The 22155-nt window shown below is 40.7% G+C and overlaps 1 protein-coding gene across 1 annotated transcript; it reads right to left on the bottom strand.

Moving 5' to 3' along the window:
• Positions 1 to 1883: 1883 nt before the first annotated feature.
• ADHFE1 (alcohol dehydrogenase iron containing 1) lies at positions 1884 to 20488 on the bottom strand. The gene is made up of 14 exons (XM_082479213.1): positions 20426 to 20488; positions 19923 to 19960; positions 17567 to 17610; positions 17340 to 17393; positions 15948 to 16102; positions 15585 to 15781; positions 15108 to 15185; positions 13840 to 13945; positions 12433 to 12585; positions 11174 to 11272; positions 10153 to 10231; positions 9900 to 9996; positions 6592 to 6749; positions 1884 to 2858 (listed from the first exon to the last, which is right to left on the bottom strand). Exons 1-14 carry the CDS (start codon positions 20479 to 20481, stop codon positions 2775 to 2777), a joined length of 1398 nt encoding a protein of 465 aa, XP_082335339.1. The 5' UTR covers positions 20482 to 20488; the 3' UTR covers positions 1884 to 2774.
• Positions 20489 to 22155: the final 1667 nt, after the last annotated feature.

The raw sequence follows: 22155 nt of genomic DNA, 5'->3' as shown, positions 1-22155 counted from the left end.
CAACGTTGCAGGAAGAGTCACTATGCTCTGGGAAGCCAGTGAAAGCCTGCTTTCTCTCAACAGTTTTGGTTCACAGTTACTTTATAAGATTGAAGTTAACATGACAGAGTTAAACACCGCTCTCAAACACTTTCAAACAAGCTTGTGTTTATAGCAAGTACAGTATTATTGATTATTTGCATTCCAGCATCATCTAAAGGCAGTAACAGATATGTCACAAAGGGCTTAAGTAACAGAGCAGTAGCGGGAGCCACAAGAACCAGCTGCCCAGATTTCACACACCTGCCCAACCAACCACCACCAGGCACTCACAATTACAATTTCACCCCAGCTCCCCATACAAATGACAGACTCATTTGCACAAAACAGGCATGTTCAAAGATACAGATATATTTACCAGCTAGATTTTCTCAGTACAGAGTAATTTAGTAAGATAATACATGAAAAAAAAACCAGTAACTCTTCAGTTGTGAATAAAAGTACCACTGCTCAGGAGCCAGGTCGTGACTCCCTGTCACACCATCACTATTTGAAAGACAGCACTGTGGGGTGACTTGAGCTCCCTTGATTTTTCCTCAGAAAATTTCCACTAGTAACTAATAATTGGTGGTGGGAGAACACTTGTGTAGCTGATGTCCCTGAGTGAGGTTTCACAACCAGTTTAAGCCAGTCGAAGACCCTAATGCTGCCAAAGGGGTGTGGGAAACAGAAATGGCCCTTCTTACCACACCATCTGCTTAAGTTGGGTTAGGTATTAGATCAAATCCTTTGTCTCATCTATAAAATAAGGATAAAACCTACTATATCAGAGGGGGGTGAAAGGCTTAATTTAAAAACTAGCAAGAGCTCTGGGTTACTTGGTACAGGAAGTTAAGTGCGAGGTTCTGTCAGTTGAAAATGCAGCCTGCTAATAACTGCCATACTGGCATAAATGGCAAATAAAAAGTGTGCTGGAAGGAAATACCCTACATTCCTAACTAGCCCACCAAAGTGCTCTGCTGCAGTGATGAAACCCATGTGCCATTCAGTTCCCCAGAAAGTATATTCTCCCCAAACACAGCATGGCTGCCATGAATTAGGCTCCCAGAAAAAAGATTCTCTCTTCAGGACTCTCTACTAGGCAAAGACAGGAGTGGAAAGATGAAACAGGCCAAAAGATTATATACAAAAGGGTTTGTCAAAAAGTATTTTTTCAAACATGGCAGCTTTGCACAATACAATGAAGTGAATCCCTCAATCCCCCTTGCTGTTACAACATCAGCCTTTGTGACAGAGGTTCTTGTGGGCAATTTCAGCAGAGGACAAGATTCAGAAGGACAGGGAAATCAAATGCATGTCCCAGCCCAGACTGAGGCATACTGGCAGTGCAGTCCCTACAGCCACTAAACCCATTCTGTGGTTAAAACCAAAATCTCCAGTCTTCAACCAGTATCCATTCACCTATTTTAACAGAGCATGAAAACAGATCCAATGTCAATATCTGGTACACATCTGTCCTCAGATTCCAGGAGAGCTCTAGCTTTATCAGACAAACACAAGAATGCAAAGGTGTAAGTATAGAGCCTTCTGCTTCTACAGGGTGACTGAAAAGTGCTCATTCCCTTAGCAGAAAAAGAAGCACACCAGAGGTCATGGTTTTTTTCTTGTGTTTGTCTTGTGCTGTGGTAGCAGCATGAATCAGATGCTGAAAGGGTCCAACCTGATGCAAAATCTGATTTAAATGAACTGTACACAAAACCATGTGCACTTTTTAAAAAAAGAAAAATAGTATTAAAATTTTAGTTTCATTTCTCCCTTTCCCACTTCCCTTTCTCAGTTGACAGTCAACCAGCTGGTTAACTGCTCTGAACGTGCACCCTCACTCCCACGTTGAACCAGCGCTCCCAGCGGGACACTGTGCAGCCATATGCTACACTACCACTTTTCAATATCGAGCCACAGCACGCTGAACTTCCTTAAGCTGGTGGCTGCGCTCTGAGTGACAGCACCTGCAGGAGCTCAGCAGAAACAATTGCTTCACAGACAAGCAAGACACAGTTGATAGCTTCTTTCCACAGAACGCAGCAGGAAAAGGGAGCTATCGCCTCCACAGAGACAAAATGACCACGATGATGTCTTGCTGTTACGTGGTTCCTGCTGAGCATGTGACCCTGCTTCACTCTGGTTTTGCTCCCCGTATGAACGCTTCATATAGATCTTAAAAGGAAAGATAAATATCTGACAATACATGTCAGAATGTTAACCTAACGCAAACTTTCAGGAAGCCTGTTCTGAACATATATGAAGTGAGTAGTTTTTTGGTTTTTTTTTTTTTTTTCAACCAAACAACAAAAAAGTACCCTGACATTTTCTGCAGGGGAAGTCAAGAATGACCTTGATTATTTCTTAAATAGCTTGGCTTTTAAAAACTAAATCACGGTCAATTTAAATAAAAAACATAATTTGCAAAATGGTTTGGAATATCCCTTAAAACATTTTTTCACCTTTGACCACCTCTCAAGCACAAGAAAGCCTTCAGTAAAGTGAGAAATCTGCTCCAACTTGTATGCAAGTTAATACCACTGACTACTGAGCAAGAAAAAAAACCACAGTCAAGCTTTCACTTCAAAGCACTATTTAGTTAAAGATGAATTACTTGACCTTTTGGCAGTGAACAACAGAACTGAAGTCAAAGGTACCCAAGTTTTGCCATTCTCTAAATAAATTCAGCCCCATATGTGTAAGAAATCACCTTTGTATTAGAATAGAGCACACTTCAAAACAAAATGCTTAAGCTAATAAAGCTTCATGGAAGCCTCGAAGAGGGCAGATAAGTCTTCTTCTGTTTGGGGACGTGGTGACAGTTTAGTCACTCTCTCCTGCAAGATTGAAGAAAAACTGGATTACAGAAGGTTGCCAATAAAATTAATCAAACAGTAGTTGAACTATGTGCCTTTGTACTAATGTCCTTCACAGAGAATAACAAGGTTTTGCAAATAAGTAATCAAGTAATTAAGGCTGAAGCATCATCAACTGTACAGCACTTTCAAGAATATATTAGTTAAAATTGCTTATAATTAAATAGACAAAAGGAAGATTAAAATGCAGTCCAGTTGCAAAGTCAAGTACTTCAAACACAGGTCTTGTCAGTCACAGATGTCAGTGCACTGGTGGATAGGATCCTGGGAATACAGTCCATTTTAAAATTAATTTGCCAGCATTGGAACTAGGAGGTAACTTTTTAGGGATGAAGATTTTCAAAATATAACATCTCTCAAAGCCCAGAACTGCCATAGATGGGAAAAGTAAACTGTGCTTGCAACTCAGACTCCAAAAAGGAGACACAGCAAGCGACGGTAGTGAAACTGCTTAATGAATAGCCTGACATCTTGGAATCGCAATACAAAATAGTTGTGGTTGGTCTTCATTTGGATGGTGATTCAACAGAATTTTCGGGTGCTGAAGTCCCACCGACTGAAATGAAACTCAGCTATATGCTTCACTGCTCTGCTTGACAAAATAACCACAAAGGCAGGGGATGGCAATTCAGAAAAGCCCCGTGTTACTGAGGATGAGGAGCTGTATTACTGCAGGTATTCAGTTACTGCAGAAACACTCAGCTGAAAGGGCCTATTAACAATGTATTCTTACTGGTTATGATTAGTACTTTTATGCTTTCAACAATCAATGATTTTAACCTGTATTGAAAGATTGGGGCAAGTTACAAACATCTGCAAAGACAGAGGGCAGGCCTACACTGGGAATGCATTATCTTTAGCTGAATGCGGTATATTTTGGCAAGGTGGAGTTCCTTCTGCTACCACCTTTCTCAACATTTTCCCCGTGGAAGAGACCATCCCAGTAAAAACTCTAAATTTTTCCCTCCGTTTTTCACATGTGATGTGGGGGATGTCATTTGCTAGGGAGCTTGCCTCATGCACTGAGTGGGATGCTGGGGAAGGGGCTCCTCCAGCCCCCTGCCTAGGGGGGAGGCTCAGCTCAGGTGCCCTCCCAAGCGGAGCACACACCGCTGCCGCAGCTCAATGCTGCCGTAAAATGCTGCCGCCACTCTACTTCCCTCTCAACCCGCGGGGCTGCGATTTGTGGACAGGCTGGATGTGGTTACACAGCAAGAGAGGCCACCACATCGTGACCTTAACATGTGAAATATTGGTCTAGTATGGTGAGGAAGTCAGCTGTGAGACATTCACAGCTCATAATCACGATCAGCATGGTTAGCATGGCTTGTGAGGAGTCTGAAACGTGAAGCTTTGTGTGCCTAACTTTAACTACAGGACAAGCTTTGCTGGTGCAGCAGTAGCAATCAAATGATACCTCCTTCCCCATCCCTGATCAGTGCTGCCACACACAGATCCAGCCAAAGAAAAGGCTAAGATTCTTCTATGCAGTTTGGAAACCAAATGGAAAATTCAAACAGCACTAGGGCAAATTATGCTGTTTTTTTTTCAGACTTACAATATGCAAAATGTAACAGTTCAGTGCTCAAGTACTCAGTAAATTCATCAGGCCTATATTAGGACACTCTGGGCCAAATGACAGTTTTGCAGCCCTGTGCACCTAAATGGACAGAGTTATCTGCAAAGTCACACAGGGTGAGAGGAAATGATCACCCTGGCAGGCCGTAGCATTTCCCAGCTATATCGACAGAAGGCTGCAAATGGATGCTCCTCCTTTATGCCTCCTCCTTATGCGGCAGCAGCACTCCTCCTGCACCAGCCTGCTGATATTTGCTGATGCCCAGACAGCAAGGCCCTGGCTCCCTCAGTCTGACTCAGTGCATTCTGGTCTAGTGCCAAAAATGAGCCACTCTGGGCTCCTCCATGGTTCAGCCCCATTGTAGTTGCCTTTGGGATGTCTGCAGGGAGTGGGTGGGCTAGAGAACAGCCCTTTCATCATCTCCTATTTTCAGTGCTCCCCTCCAACACCATCACAGGGACAGCCACCTTAGAGCCCGGAACAGCATCTTCTTTGCTAGAGCCACTGCTGCCTGTAAATAGGATCAATTTCAATAGACTCACTTAGAAAGGAAAATAAAATTCTGTTTTAACTTCAAGGATGAATGTTTTCCCCAACAGAGTTTCCACCCCAAATCCCGGCATTTAGAGTAGATTAGTTTTGTTTTCCTGCAGTCTGCACTTCACAGAGTGGAATACACCCCACACACTTAGTAGTGCTATCACCACTACACCACATGCCTTGCTGATGCGAATGGGTCAGAGCTGTAATCCAAAGAAAACCTACTGCAAGATGAAAAGAAAAAATACAGTGAGGATTAAACTGTATGGACTACCTCTGTGGGTAATAATGGACCATTAAGGGACACTAATACATTTTCATCATGTTACATCTCATATACAAAAATGAGGTTTGAGAAACTATTAGGTCACCTCATTTTACACAGTACAATTAATCATCAATGCCATGAGACAACAGTAAATGAATTAAAAGTCAATTTGAACTAAGCTAACAAACAAACAAAAACCCCACTTCAGCATCTGCTGGTGGAGAACCTTCCCCCTTCCTCCACCCAGGCAAAACATGCCTTCAATGAGATGTTGTGCTTGTGATGACCCAAACCCAATTGTTTTAAAGGAACATATTTATCAAAACAGACCTCCAAAATGCCCCATAACAATTTACATGCGTGACTTATTAGATGGGTGCTCAGAGACCTTAGTTTTCTTCCTGGCTTTGCCACTGCTCTGTTGTGTGTGATCCTTAGTTGCACCTTTGTGTCATTTTCTCAGGTATAAAATAGCAATATTAATATTTACCTTCTGTTGTAAGTTGCTCTGAGATTTATGAATGAGAACTCGACATGGTAAGTCTATGCTGTAAAAAGTGAATAACCTTTCAGCCTACAAAATTTTCATGTTCTCCGTAGTGTTTATTTCCCTTACTACTTGATGGAAATAAATCCCAAGTAGAGAGAACAGCCCAGAGCATATGAATCAAACTGTCTTTTTACAAGAAGACATTGGATTTTGCTTTTGGAGCGGTGTGTTGCTCTTTGCAGTGTCTTTGTTAGCACTGAACCAATAAATGGTATTACAAGTTTAATCTACATCATCCCAGGGGACCTTATTTCAAATTCTGATGGGGGTCAATGCAACAAAAAAGTCATCTGGGAAGAAAAGTGCAACTTCTCAACATGGAAAAGTTTAATGCAAAGTGAGCTTGATAATTTTTACCAGATAGCACTTGGTATTAAGGATTTATCTACAACCCATCCTATACACATAAATAACAGAGATAGTTATGACAAAGCAGCATCTTCTACAAGGATCAAAGGTCTGTGAAAAACATCCTTTTTTAAAAAAGTGTGATGTTTAAAAAAAACAAACCAAACACCTAGCCATTCCTTCTGAATCCATGCGAAGAACAAACTGCAGCATGCACTCCATCTCACTGAAAAGAAAAACCTAAACTGCGCAGAGAAACAAAAGACAGTTGACTACCCGCAATCTTCTCCATTTTAATTGTTTTCATGTAGGACTAGGAATAACATGTGCTTGAAAAGAAACACTTCTGTTCTTTCAAATATCTGCTCTTTTTATTTGACAAGAAAAACTGTTTTACTTTCTATCTTACCTGAGGTAGAGTGCCTTTGACTAATGCAGGGATGTCTGCTTTAGAATATCCAATTGCAGCTAAGCCATCATCAACATTCAGATCAAACAGGAATTTCCGGAGTGTGTCTGCCAAAATAAACCCCGCATCTTTGATTCTGGCAGTGCGGATGTCAGCTCCTAAAATAAGACATAATGCCTTGACTGTAGGGTGGAGAGAGAGGAGGAAGCCTGTTCTGGACTTAATTTAATCATAATATCAGCTGAATACATATCCATACGTAACAGTCACTGCCCTAAAAGCAACATGAAGCAAAAAAAGGAATCAGTCTTCATTTTACAGTTGAAATCGTTTGCAAAAGGTGAAATAAAACAAGATCAGGAGAAGCAGGTAGCTGCTGCCAGAAAGACTAACTGCCACATGAGATTAACTTCCTTTCCCTCTGTGCTTACAGGGAGAAGCACTTTTCAGTCTGACTAACTGCTGGGAGGAAAGAAGCTAACACATGAACGTCAATGGTATTTATTTTTATGGACAGTGTGCCAAATACTAACTTTATTTTAAGGCCTTGAGTTTGCTGACATCTAGAGGACATGGAAACCACTGAATATTCTGTTCAATCACACATTCAATGAGGACTACAGCATGTAGGCTGAGAAAGACAGGAGATGGCAGGGCAGTGTTCAAGGGGTTAAATAAATCCTAAACTATCTGAATATGTGCTGACTTGTGTAGGATAAGGTAGAACTGAAGAGGAGGAAATGGTATCTTTGAAACATCTACTGAACAGTAACGAAAGCATCAGTATAAAATGAAAGATTACCAATATTTCTTACAGAATAGCTTGCTTCCCCTCTTTCAATGAATGGTCAGGACTCATTTAAAAGTAATAATAAAACCATGTCCAGATCAAAGACACGGGTTCCTCCATGTGATTTCTTTTCAAAGTAAGCTGAGCTAAATTTGTTGTCTGTGTAACCTCAATGATGTTACACCAGAACTATGTTAGCTCCAAGTGCCATACCGAGAGATGAGTAAGAGCACAACATAGCTACAGGAAAAATATTTTCTGTGATCCTCATGCAGTTCAGTGTAACACTTAAAGGGGGTTAAATGAACAGGAGACCAACAAGCTCATTTGAGGAGCTCAGATATTTGGGTAGTGAGATTGGCAGTACTGTGGTACAGAATGTATGGGAAATATTGACAAATAAGGTATGACAGAGTCTTGTATGAAGTGTTATGCTACTGGGATTACGCCATGCAGTCTGAGTTTATCCTGGGTTTTGCTATAGAGGAGTAACTGGGACATAAGCCCAGTATCTTCAGATCATAATGTAAAAGGGAAAGGGAGGAGGGAAAAATAGAACAGTAAATGTATAAAGGCAGTTTTAAAATATTGCTATAGTTCTAGTACTTTTTGCTTAACCTAAAGAATACATCAGTCTTTTATTGCACTTAGAAAATTTCTGGCCACATGCACACCTATTTCAACTGTTTAAGAATCCACCCAGGGAGGTACTAAGGTTTTTCTGGCTTTACCCAAATTCACAGCTGTACATACACACAATGTAACTATTTAGTAATTTGCACCATGGCATAAAATACCTTCTTAGTCATTGCATTTGGCAACATAACAGATTTGAATCTGCTACTGTAGCTAGTTGGACTCTGAACTGGAATCAAAAGTAAAGACTCCAGGTGGGAATTAACAAATTAAATTCCACTTGACATGTTTTCAGCAGAGTCCCTTTACAGCAAGGCAGACAACAGCATAGTTTAAATTTCTATTGAGAAAATTAACAGAAGTTTTAGAGATAGAATTATGGCAGCAGTTGGTACCACAAAACCTAAAGGAACTGCTTTTTAACCACTTCTTTTAAAATCAAGGAGCCACAGTCAAATTCTCTGATATGCTGTGCTGTCCAGTTTTCCAGAAATATTTTCTTAGTCTATGAGTTATATGTTATTGCTATAAGAACACTGATTTTTTGTAGCTTAGTATATGATTCCAGGTAGGTTTGTGTTCTGGTTTTGACCACAGGCAGGACTGCATACTTCAGAGGAAGGCTGAACAAACCTCACAGGCAACATTTATATAATAAATGGAATTTTCCCCCAACACATCTTTTCTGGACATGTTGTTTACTTCCTCTTTAAAATACTGTGATATTTTCATTGTCTATATGAAAGTGCCACTCTTCCTTGAAATCTGCAAAGCTTTCAGATCACTTACACAAGGAAGACATACATGTGACTGGACTGCTGTGACTTGTGTACAGAAGGCTGGCCATACAAGGGACTGAACACAAATTTTCCAAATACCAGAAGAGTTGCCCTAACCACTTTCTCTCTGCACTGCTGTTCATGTGACTGTGATTGGTCAGTAGCGAGCATGGGTATTAGCAGCAGTTTAGCTACAACACAGTCTAGTGCAGACAAAAAAAACCCGATCTTTGATATAAATAAATTAGCCCACTGCAGAGCCATGCTGTCACAGCTAGACTGCTAACAGCTCCAAGATTACATCACTGAAAGCTGGGTTTTTACACACAGTCATGCTGGGGGTGCAACGAAGAGGTATCCTTTCTCTAGGACACCTTCCCGGTGATGGGCTGCACAGATAACAAAGCACTGTATGAAAAGATAATCTTTAAATGAGCTGTCAGCTTGCAGCATTTACTTTTATTCTGTTAAGAAGCAGAAAAGGCCACTTCGTTCATTAACCCACTTCTGAGCCATCACAGATGTGTCCACAGATTAGCTACTCCATGCTTTCCCTTGATATTGGCCACTGAGAAATTCCAACACCTACAAACCAGCTGGGGCCTACATTAGAAAGACTGCAGTTGCATGCCATGAAAAAGAGCAGGAGTGATTCAGAACATCACTTTGTCCTGATTCATTGCCACAGCAGGGAATTTGTTAGGCAAAATGCTTCCCTTTGGCTAACGGATGCACCTGAGTACTGGTTTGCTTTATGGTATCTAAAGTAACTACTCTCCAATAAAGACCAACACAGATGCAAATCACAGCTACTCTCTCCTGATTCGTAACAGATCTACAGTTAATTTCAGCTGTCTTGTTTTCTAACCAAGAAGCAGATTTCTCCAGCTTGCTTCTCTAACTACATCATCCAATATCAAAATTTAGCATTATTCTGCCTAAGTTTGTGTTATATGTAACTCAGTCAGACTCCAGACTCTTGTTTTTTAAACTTAAACCCCTGCAACAACCAACCACAATTGCTTGCAAACGCTTTTTTTTTCCCTCCCTAAATGGAAAGAATTCCATTTGTATGAGTAAGTTGTATCCATAGAGATTCTTACCTAGTATCTCTGCAGCTTCCAAGTGACGCTCAGGATGTATCTGTGCCGTGAAAGCAAACACTGCTGGGGATGTCAGCACCACAGAAAGGCCGTGTGGCTGGGGAAAAAAAAAAAAAAGGAAAAAAGGAAAAAAGACTAAAATCACATCATCAGGACATGTACTTTCAACTTCAATGTGCTTTAATGCTCATTAATGTGAGATACCAGAGAATTGAAATGTATAACATGAAAACAAAGATAAACCAAGTTTTACCACTAAAGAGTGATCCACATTGTAATCCTTTGGTTTATAAGTTTTCACCAAACCAGAAATAGGGTAAGACATTCCATGGCTGGAACAGAGAGTAGAGAGAAAGTGGTTAGAGCAGCTCTCCTGGTATTTGGAAAATTTGTGTTCGGTATCTTGTGTGGTCAGTATTCTGTATGCAAGTCTCTTAGGTACAGATACTCATAAGGCATTTAGGTACAGATATGGTATGGACATTAGGTACAGACAACCCTCACCCCTCTGCACCTTAGGGACCTAACTGTAAAAAATAGTACCTCTTTACTTTGCGAGTGTGAAGTTATATTACTCCACTGACTGGACTGAAAGATAATCAGTTACTAAAGTAACACAGCTATGCCAAAAATACCATAATCTGCATCCTTACTTGATCACACTGCCTGAGAAAGATAAACATTAATTTTAAAGTACAATTAAAGAGTGGATTTCCTCAAACCAAAGGAATGAAAGGAAGGTATCTGAAGAGAATGACGGCTAGTAACTTCTCCACATAGCTCAGGCTTAGGCTTTGCTTCTCTGAGATTTTCACCCATATGAAACTACATTGCCTTGTAATATTATTTACAGCTCATTTCAGCCTGATGAATGCCTACACCACAGACAAACTTACAGACAATTCAGGAATGGCACAAGATTACCTCATTGCTGTCTCACTGCAGAACAGCTGGCATGAAATTCAACATTTAAAATGCCTTTTTTTTTTTTCTAACTATGCTTCTTACTATCAAGGAAACTAAAGAAGTTCATGTTTTGTAATTTTCACAATTGAATTTGAGCATCACAAGCCAGAATACACAATCTTCATACACATAAATGCCAAGAGCCCATCAATTTCTCACAACACATGGCTCCCCCTGCATCAATGGAATGTAGCCAGGCTACAATGTCTTATGTATTCAGCAAGAAAAGCAGTGATGTCTTTGACAATCTGAAATAAATACTAGCTAGAAGCTGACCTTGGATGGGGTTAACGTTTTTCTGTACTCACCAGAGATGAACACCAGCATTGCCAAAGCCAATACCAGCAAAAGCACTTGCTAGGTGCATGTTGGCTCTTGCTTCACGGTCTTCAGGGTTTCTGATGGCTCTGTGCATCGTGGAGAAAATAGTACCAATCAATTCATAAACAGATTGGTAGTTCAGGATGCAGAAGGGAGAGAGGGCTTCTTTATGGACATATATTCAAAAACCTCTAAGATAAGCTAAGATAAAAATGCTGGAAATAGGATCAAGTCACACTTCAGTCAGAAAACAATCCTGCTTCTGGATCAGTAAGTAGCTCAAACTGGTTCAGAGAAGGGCAAGTTTCCTTTCACTTTTCAAAAAAAAGAGTAAATAGAGTGAATTTAGCCATATTCACCTCAGTGGTGGTCTAAATAATTCTACTTAGGAGTTTTGGCAATCCTATGTACAGCTGCAAGATCACTCCAGCTTTCTTACCATCTCATTAGGTGGTGGTCTGGATCCCACCATCTGTGTCGGAAGAGGACAGGGTTCCTTGCCTTCCTACACATCAGATTGCTTGTGTAGTTTGACAACATGGAGAAAAGGTCTCATGAATAGATTGCACAGGAACAATAAACAACTACTTTGACTAGCTAGGTACTGTAAAAAGACTTTTACAAAAACACCCACATTGATCTTTAATAGAAGTGCACATGGTATACAAAAGCTGTATACAGGCTAAAACTTTATTGGTAGGGATCAAAACCAACTCCCAGTTAAGTCAAAACTTAATCTAAATTGTAAGTCTTCTAAGTATGAACTAGTTTTCAGTAAATACTTAATTTCACACGTACATAAGTGCACATGGTTACCTTCTTGATGGATGTGTAAGTATCTTAATTTTCACTGAAGGACACAGACATTACACCAGCAGTACTTCCCTTCAGTTTGTTACATATTCCCCTTATACTGTCATAGAGAGAGGATTCTTGAAAAAAATATGTGAATGCTGCTCCCATATTAACTGAGCAGCTTGAAATACCTTTAACTGAGGACTTATAAAATAGATTCACAGAGGCATTAAAAACCTACTTCCTCATAACAACCTAGTAACCCTAATTTTACTTTCAATTTTATTTGAAATTTTTTTTGCTTTATTTAAGAGAAATCCAGGGTAGAAAATGAAGGTTTAATGTAGTAGTTTGCTTTATTTTAGCCTAAAATTCAAGTTCTTCTAAGCAACCCTTTTTGGTCACTGAAGACTGAACATACCGCAAAGGAGATGGCTGTTAAATGTATTACCTTTTCAAGTATTTAGCCACAATGCGCAGAGCATGAAGAGCCCAAACATCACTGATGGGGTTGCTGCCTTGGTAAGCTGGTCGGTTAATTGGATTTGAAGGGCAGGGACTGCGCATGTTGTAAGGAAGAGCAGTGTAGGATTCTAGAGCATGGCTAAAAGAAAGATTAAAAAACGAATTATTTAAGTGGGAGAGCTCCATTTTACCCCCCTGCTGCCTTCTGAATGCAGGTTCTTATTTACTTCTGGTGTTTAACAGTTGCTAAAAATAGAAATACAATCTCACAGACACTGGTAGAATGCTGGGTGGGCACCTCCAGAGTGCTTTGCTCTCCAACAGACACACAGAAGGCAATCCAAACACAGTCACAATCTATCAGCTCACACCATGCTTAAAGTTAGGTTGGATCTTGGGGTGTAATGCTTTTCACTGAAGAATGCTGTGCATCTGCAATGGGTGCGTTTCCTTTCTGCAGGACAAGAACAGTGAGTGGCTTTAGCACTGGAAGCATTGTGAACCACCTTTCTTTTAAAAGTATTGACCTTTAAAAAATTAGAAGTATGATATTCAAGCTAAGTGGAACTGCCAACAGCCTTATCTCCCAGATACTCGTGAATCTGACTACATAAAGAAGGGGCAATGCCTACATTGCTACATTTAGATATACAAAACTACAGACAAACCATTTTAATTTATGAACAAATGCCTCAATTCCATTACAGACTTTGTAGTTCGGAATACTTCCCCAAGCTCGAGATATCACACAGTTTCATTATACATCTATTACTTGAACATACACAGCACCCAGAAGTAAAGTAAGCTGGGGCCCTCTGAATAAAAACTTCCATGTATTTTGTGCAGTTAAAAGCTGTAGGCTTAAGATGAAGAAAATCTTGTGCCAAGTGAAAAGTACATTATGAAAGAGGTTCTGAAGATGGCCAGAATTTGGCTAAGACCTGCCAGCATTCCACAAGCCTTCACAAATTTTTGTTGACACATTGTGGCTTTTATTAGAAAATCTTTGTTCTCTATTCCCTACCATGTCTGTGAGACATGTTAAATGCTGTGGTAACTGTGATTAATCATCTACTTGATCTCTTAAAAAGGGACACCTGGACTCTCTTCTCTGACAGCCATCCTGGAAGCAAATGGTTTCTCCAGTGCACTGCAAAAACATTAAAATTTCGGCAAATGAACGATTTGTTTCCATACATTATGAGGGAGGTAATGAAACTAAGTAAGATTAAAGCATAACTTAACAAGAACAGGAAAGGGAGAAAAAAGACCAACATTTTCTGCTCCTAAAATAAATTTATAGTAAAAATAGTAAAATATAGTAAAATAGTAAAATATAGTAAAAATACAAAATTGTAATAAATTCAAATAGCAGCCTATACAGAAAACTCACCAAAGGACATCAAAGCCACTGTTGGCCACTATTCGCTCAGGCATAGACAGTGTGTGTAAAGGATCAATGATGCCTAATGTTGGCTTAATGGCTCTTGAAGCAATACCTGCAATATGTAAGTGAGGAAAATGCATTAAAGATTTTTTGCAACAAAACAGGACAAGACAAGCTTAAGGTTCAAAACATAACAATAACGAGGGGAAATGATTTGAAACTATGAAGATAAAAGCAATGAGAGAGAAGGGAGAGTAAGAAGCATCTATGAATCTAAGTCTTACTGATGATGAAGTCCCTGTAAGAGAGTTATATGATTTGAGAATATTGCCTGAAGTGAATTATACCAGACAATGTTCTCCATTTATAACCCTCCTTGAGCAGCTTATACTTTCAAAATGTCTGTGCTGAATGGTATCTGCAACGTTACTCTTAGATTTGTATCTTCTGTAAACAATCAGAGGGCGAGACTTGTTTGTGTCTACAATCAATTGCTATTGCTAATTGCTGTCTTCAGCATCTGTAATAACCGTGCCTTCATATCTTGGTTAAGGGGGTACAGATGTAGCTTTGAGAGAGAGAGAGAGAGACATACAGACAGACACACACAAACAGACTGATTGACTACACATATAGACTGGAAAACTCTGAGCTATGGTCAGAGCTCCTTACCACACCCATTTGGGTCCCAAATACTGTAGACTGAGTGGCATATAAAATCCACACGTTTAGAACTAAAACCTCAAAACAGCTATGAAGCTTAACATGACATTTTAGCCTTAATCTTTATTTGACAGAGATGAAAAGGCCAAAGGAAGACAGTGCCCCTCACTTGCACAGCATCTCAGGCATGAGGTTTCGAAAGTCAGGAAAAGGAACATTTGGTTGCAATTACACAACAAAGAAACAGAAGTCTTAAAAGCAGAAAGCAAAATACAGAGGAAATAAGGAACAGTTGTTTGACCCTGAATGTAAGTAGAAATTTCCTTTGCAATTAACATTTTCTGCTATTTAAGAACTTGAAAGATTTTAGTTTCCTGTTTTGCCTTCAAACTATAATCCGCCGTATTACATAGGTATTTCATTATGTCAATATGCTATAAATTTAATTCAAGGAGGAAACATTTAAGCTCTTCAAATTTGCCTGTGGCAGTTGAATCAAACAAAATGACACCTGAAATGACATGCAGTATCCCTTTCTTTCAAGGCAGGGAAATAACGAAGACATTGGAAAAGCGACTGTCTTGAATAGCAGACAAAAAAAAAAATCTCACCAGTTTTTACTTTTAGTTCTTTGAAGTCAAAAATGGCAACACCAGTGGTTTCACTTCCAGTTCCAGCTGTTGTAGGAACTTAAAAGGAATAATGGGGATAACAACAAATAATAAATAATACATAATATTGCAAAATAAATAAATAAATTCACAATAGTAATGCCACCAAAAATACAGGATCCTCGAAATCTCAGAGGTATCCCTGATCCAAAGCCAACAGGTCAAAGAGAAACTTTGATCTCTTTTCTCAGTAAAAGGAGTCAAACTCAGCAAAACACAACAAACCAATGACAAAAACTGTGATTTTACTTCCACTGAATTAAATGACAAAATTGATGCTGAATACAACTTGAGGAGAAATAAGTCCACAACGTGAAATGGTTGTGGTAAACTGATTTCAGTGGAAATATCATACAGAGTGTGGAATGACTCCCCTTCTCCTAGCCCTTGCTCTCCACTCCCCTGCTCCTGCTTTACCTGCAATGAGTGGCTTGAGGGGCACCGTGACAGGCTTGCCTTTCCCAATAGGAGCATTGACGTAATCCAAGAAGTCTGACGTAGGGCTGGACGCATACAGGTTGGCAGCTTTGCAGGTGTCTATTACAGACCCGCCTCCAACGGCAACATAGGCATCAAACTCTCCCTTTTTAGCAAATTCAATGGCGTCCAGAAAACTTGGAAAACAAGAAAAGCTTTCCAGTTAGTCAGGAGAAAAAGAGCACACATAGAAACTAACTATTAAGACCAGCGTACAGGTCACAAGGAGGTGTTTAAACAGCTGTACGGCATGCTGTAAGAGCCTAGGCACTACTTTGAGAAGGGCACTGTTGGAAGTAGTACCTTTGGTCTGTTGGTTCCACCCGGACATTATCATACATCTGAAAGTTTATGCCATATTTTGCCAAGGAATTCAATACCGCATTTACAGGAGGGAGTTGGGAGAGGTTTTTATCTGTCATCAAACAAACTCTTCTAGCACCAAGATTCTGCAGGTCCTACAATAATAATGAAATTAAAACCCAAACAACTGGTACAAAATCATACACTGAACTATTTAAATACTAATCCAAATCAACTGAACCATTTAATAATAATTTAAAAAAAAACAGCCTAAAACAGTTGGTTATTGTGAAATTTTGGAAACAGTATCAGCTAAAGAAAAAGAGGATTAACCACATACATTTAGGATGCAGAAAACAGCGTAAAGTATAAAGCTGCCAAACTGACATAGCTGAAGTTTTATGATAGAAGAAAACTAATGCTAAAGATGTTGAAAAGTGAAAAACACATAGAACCACTTAAGACTAGAGTAAAACGTAAAATATTTTTTTAAAATATTGTTTCCTACACAATTCCTGTGACATAAAAAGGCTTTTCCACAGGTTAGGTCTCCCTAATTGCCTACAAAAGCACGGCATTAAAATATTGAAAATTTAATATTGAATATTAATTTATTGATTAAAAATCAAAATAAGGTGGCAAAAAGAAGAAAAATACTATATCCTAACCTTTGCTAAATTAACTGTCACAACAGCTATACAACACACACAGTTCTAAAAAATCCTAATGCTGTTTAAAGACATAAGTGCTGTTTAACTTCATTTACTATCTGACTATTAATTTAATTCACAGATTTGCAAATAAAAAAGGGAACCGTTAATGCCATAAATGCCAAGAAAAGAGGAAAAATGATAAATGAAAAAAACCCAATGACAAAGGCAAACAGGAAGAATGCACTTAGGTGAATCATCTCACACTGCTGAATCAAAAATTTTACACTTTCACAGTGCAAACTGAGAGCTGAATGAATACTCACCTAATTTAATGGAAAGTCTCTGATTCATTTTAATGAGCACTAAAAAAGATGAAAGTGATCTTGAGAAAATCCTGGTGAATCACCAAGATTCCAAACTTTTTGACTTAAGTTCCCTGTCAGAGAAAAATATTTTTCATAATCCTGGCATATCATCAACTATCTAATTATCCATTAAGCTGCATTTCAGGTACTCACTTTTACCACAGCAACATTGATGTAACATGCTTCTGTTCTTTACCAACAGTATTTTCCGACCTTTTTTACACTGGTAAAGCAGTGGAGATTCAAACACACCACATAAAATGTGGTTTTGTTGTGGTTATGAGGCTTTCCCTCATAAAATGGATGGATAGCACCAGCAGCCCTTTAAAAAAAAAACTTTTCACCAGTGATGGGCTTACACCACAGAAGCTTACCATGCCAACCTCTTTAGTAACTCCTTCTCCATATCGGATGTTGGAAATGGCCATCTACAAAACAAAAGAACATATTTTTTTTCTGGAAAAATGGATAAATGGCATCTAGTCCCAAGCAGTAAAAGTGAAATATAAATATTTACTAATATAAGTATTTATTAAATGCCATATTTTGAAGTATACAAAATACTACTTCTAAATCAAATACATTTTATTATTAAATCTACCTCAAATGCGTAGTCTGTATTTCCCAGGGTAGGCCGTTCAGTGACTGCAATGGAAATGAAACAGTAAAATCAGGGGAGAAAAGTGACTTCAATCTGTATCTCAGTACTATAGTTGACAGATTCCTTCGATTTTAAAATCACTAATACGTTTGCACAGGCCATCTTGGCTTGTCAGGGTAACAGTTACCCATTTCATCCCTTGTTGTTTGTGAGATTAAATGATCCAAGTACTTAATTTGATTCATATAGTTCATATAAAACAAGAGTGTTTTCTCCTTCTTTCAAGAATTAATTCCTTCCTATAAAAGCTGGGTAAGTTAGCAGGAAGTTTTCATGAGAATTTGTTTGCAGTCTGCAAAGACCAGAACAGTACATAGTAAGTAGAACTGAACATCTGCAGAGCATACTGGCTGCTACATACAGGTTGATGATAAACTTTGGAACAACTTTTAAGACAAATCCATGAGACATCCTCCATATACACCCGGACAGAGAACATCTTTTGTATGTGTGAGAGTAATACTGACAGGTGTTCACACTTCTTTTTACTTATCCTTGGTCCTAAAATTGCAGGTGAAACTGAACTGCTTGCTTGAAAATCAAAAAACTGCATGCATTGCTAATAATAAACAGAGTTTTAATAAGAATCAGTGTGTCAGTATCAACTTTATTTAGAAGAAATAAGGTATTTTTAAGGATAGTATTTCAGTCGCATCCCGTCTCTGCCATGTCATTCTTGCATGGATTTCCATAAAATTCTCTTTCTTGCATATCCCGATTTTGCCACAAAATGAAGCAAACTACGTCAACTGAAACAGCCCATTCTTCTCCAAGAAAAGATCAGATGAAGCATTCTGCTTTTCCTGCTGAAGTCATGCCTTCTGTCTGTTGTATTAATTGAAAATATGTGATTTGGATTCAGATCCAATGAGTGAAGCCATGATAATGAGTCTTACAGACACTCTGGGGTGCACTGAAGCACTGACCCACAACAGTAACAGATAGATGTATTAAAATCCTTTATGCACTTTCTATTCAAGCCCAGGCCAGCTGCTTTCAGCTCTTTCATCACCATCTCTTGCCAGGCTGTACATGTTTGACCTCTCCTGGAGCTTGAGTCTGCTGTACTCTCAGTCATTAATTTGACAGTCTAAGAACATGTCCAAGCCATTTACTTTCTTGCTTTCTGATAGTATAATAGGTGTCCTGCTGTTATATGAGCCAAACTTAACTTTCAGGAAGAACTTTACTGAGTTCAAAAATTGCACTATTTCCTCAAACACTCTCAAGAAATACAATGAGCATCTTTTTTCTGCTACAGTCACTGTTAAGTCAATTCCTGTTATTTAGAGACTAAATGAACCGATATCATCTTGCTACATTATAGACTCAATCGTTGCCTAAAACTTACAGAGAGGGTTCTTAACTAAGACTTCTATTTAACAATGGCTTAGTTTGAATTGACTGAGTAGGTCATCAAGCAGACAAGTAGAAGAATGAGATTCTATTTCTCAGCTGCGCTACTGTCTTGCTGCATGATGGTCTTGGGCAAAACAAATATCTGAACATATATTAGCTTTTCCATATGTAAAATGGTAACAGCAATTCTTTAAAAAGTGTCTTAAGTAAAGCACGTGAAATCAAACCACTCAGAGTTAAATGTTGCTGAAAACATGCCCCCAAATACTAATTTTTATAGACAATATATCTAGCATATCTTCTAGAGTATTAAACATGGAACATGTGGGATGTATTAAAAGATTAAGAACATCTGGAGACTGCACAGCACACAGACAGCTATTCCCATAGACTCCCTACAGCCAGCGCAAACAGAAGTTCCTCCCAGGGTGATGTGGTCACTTGGCGCAGCTCACCTGCTCTTACCCCACAACCCAGGCACAAGTGAGCTGCGTTCTCGGGACTGACTGTATAAAAAGCCAATGGGGATTTCATTCCCCAAGCCAAAGCAGACCTTTGTGAATAGCTCCTTTTTATTCGTATCGCTTCCTGATTCTTTTCTACCATAACAGATGCACATTTTTTCCCCTCAAAAGCAGATCTAAAGCTTAGGTGGCACAAGTGATGACAGCAGTGGTAGCAGCCACAGTGAATTTCTGATCAACTTGCCTCACAGCGAGGGGAGGGAGGGACGGGATACATTAGTTGTGGAAACAGTGGATCTCTCCAACAACCACCGCTATCGTTGCACAGGTGCAAAATAACAGACTGCTTACCTTACCCTTTAAACTGCTCTCTTTCCTAACTCTGCCCTCTGCCCAGGTTACACCAGTACGTGCGGCTCCGCAGGGCCGTGGCCTCCTACACAACTATTGTGGAGACACAAATTAAGTCTTACCTTGGGAGTAAGTGTGGCCATGGCTCGGGCACCGACATCTAGTTAAAAGGTTAAAAAAAAAAAAAAAAAAAGGCATGGTTAAAAAGCAAAACTAAAGTAGAAAAAGGAACCTGTCCTTGCCTACAAGCCCCCTGTGTGTACCCGCGTAGGGCGCCCTACCCCGCAGAGGCCTGCGCCCAGAGCATGGCTGTGGAGGGGCCTGGGAGCGGCGGGCCGGCAGCTGGGGGTCCCGCCGCCGGGGGAGCACGCGTGGGTGCCGGCAGCAGGTCCCTGGGCTGCACCGTGGAGAGCGGCCACTGTTTTTCACGTTCCAAACACGGCGGCGGCCTCCGGGCCTCGCCCCCCGCCCCGCCGCCGGCACCTGCCGAGGGACGGGAGAGGGGGGAAAGCACAGCGGCCCCGCGGGGTCCGGGGCCGCGTCAGGCGGGGAAGCCGTTCCTCGCCGCCGTCCCCCCGCTGAGGCGGCGGTTCCCCTCAGCCGCCCCGGCCCGGCCCGCACTCACGCTGCCCGCTGCAGTTGCCGCAGGAGGCAGGCGGCCCGCTGCCGCCCGGCCGCCATCGCCACGGCTCCGGATGGGGGGGGGAAAGGGAGGGGGAATGTCCGAGCCGGCGGCAGCGCCTCCTCCTGGGGCCGGCGCCGGCTCCCACCCGCTCCCCCACCCCCGTTTCAGTCACAAAGTTGACCAAACCCGAGGACTTTGCACTGTTGAAGAACCGTCCCGCTTCGGCTGCTGACGGCCGGCCAGGGCCTCACCCCCCTCCGCGAAGCTGTGAAACCTTCACGGCCTGTTAGAGCCAGAAAGCGGCGGCACCCCCAGAGAGCCTCATCTCTGCTGAAAACGCACAAACTGCCCGGGGTTTTAGTGGAGAAACTTCACCAATAACATCGTCATCAGCCCCGTGGAAACGGCAGGAAGATGGGAGGTCTGGAATGTATCTCAAAGCAACTTTTTCTCCACCTTTCCAAGTGCTTTTTGCCCCCGCTTTGCCTCCCTGCTCACACCGAGGGCTTAGCATCAGTGGGCTGTGTCCGTGAGACCATCCCCGCTCCTGGCACATGGGAAGCAGCCTGCGGCGGTGCAGACTGCTCAGCACAGCGGCGAGAAACATTTAAGAGGCAAAGAAGATATCCTAGGCAAAGCCCATAGGCTGAGCGCTATAGCTGGTCCGCCAGTGCCACCCAAATCCCTTCAGCTCCAAGGCATACGTACCTTCTGCCCTCAGCAGACACCTTACACAGAAGTTTTGCTTTTTGACTGTGTTCAAGCTGCCATCCTACTGAACTGCTACAGAGATAACAGAACTGCTAGAGAGTCATCTAGCTTTTTCAAAAACTCATTTGCAGTGAAATATTACATTATCATTATGATCTCTAAGGTCCCTTCCACCCTAAGCCATTCTGTGATTATCATAGAATGGTTAGAGTTGGAAGGGACCTTAAGATCATCTAGTTCCAATCCCCCTGCCATTAACAGGGACACCTCCCACTAGACCAGGTTGCTCAAAGCCCCATCCAACCTGGCCTTGAACACCTCCAGGGATGGGGCATCCACAACTTCTCTGGGCAACCTGTTCCAGTGCCTCACCACCTTCACAGTGGAAAAATTTCTTCCCGATATCTAATCTAAACCTACCCTCTTCAACTCATAAGTTAACCACTCACAAGTTTACTACTTGAAAGCTTGAGAACTTAATTTACTTGAGATTGCTAGAACTTGTTTTACTACCCCTCTTACCAGGAATGGCCACAGGGAGCAGCATCCTTCCCATAGCTAAGCCACACACTGGGATGGCAAATTGTATTTTTTATTTTAAGGGTACAGGAGGCACTAGAGAGTTCAAAGAGTAATAAGCAGAAATCTCAGATAATTTCCAATATCTGCTCTCAAACTGCTTGGTAAAGAAAACCACTGTGAAACTATTTCTATGCTATGATGGATTACTGTTAATACAGAAAGAAATTTAGGTTTTGACCCGCTGTTCAATAAAAATATTTTTCTATTGAATTCAATGACTGGTCACCAGCTTTGACTTCTTTTTTTAATCAACAGAACCCTATAGGAAATCTATACAATTTCTTAGGCCCTGCAATAAATCTTACAGTAAGCTTTCATATTCCTTTTCTAACTGAGCCTGAATACCACAGAGCTGAGAGGCAGAAATTGATTTACAGAGCAAGAGCGCCACCATCAGGCCACTTGCCCAGAGCAGAAACGGCTTTTAACTATATCTG

Source organism: Vanellus vanellus, assembly GCF_965231255.1.
Source record: "Vanellus vanellus genome assembly, chromosome: 2".
NCBI lineage: Eukaryota > Metazoa > Chordata > Aves > Charadriiformes > Charadriidae > Vanellus > Vanellus vanellus.
The sequence above is the reverse complement of the archived record's forward strand: the minus strand, read 5'-3'. Positions and strand labels throughout refer to the sequence as shown.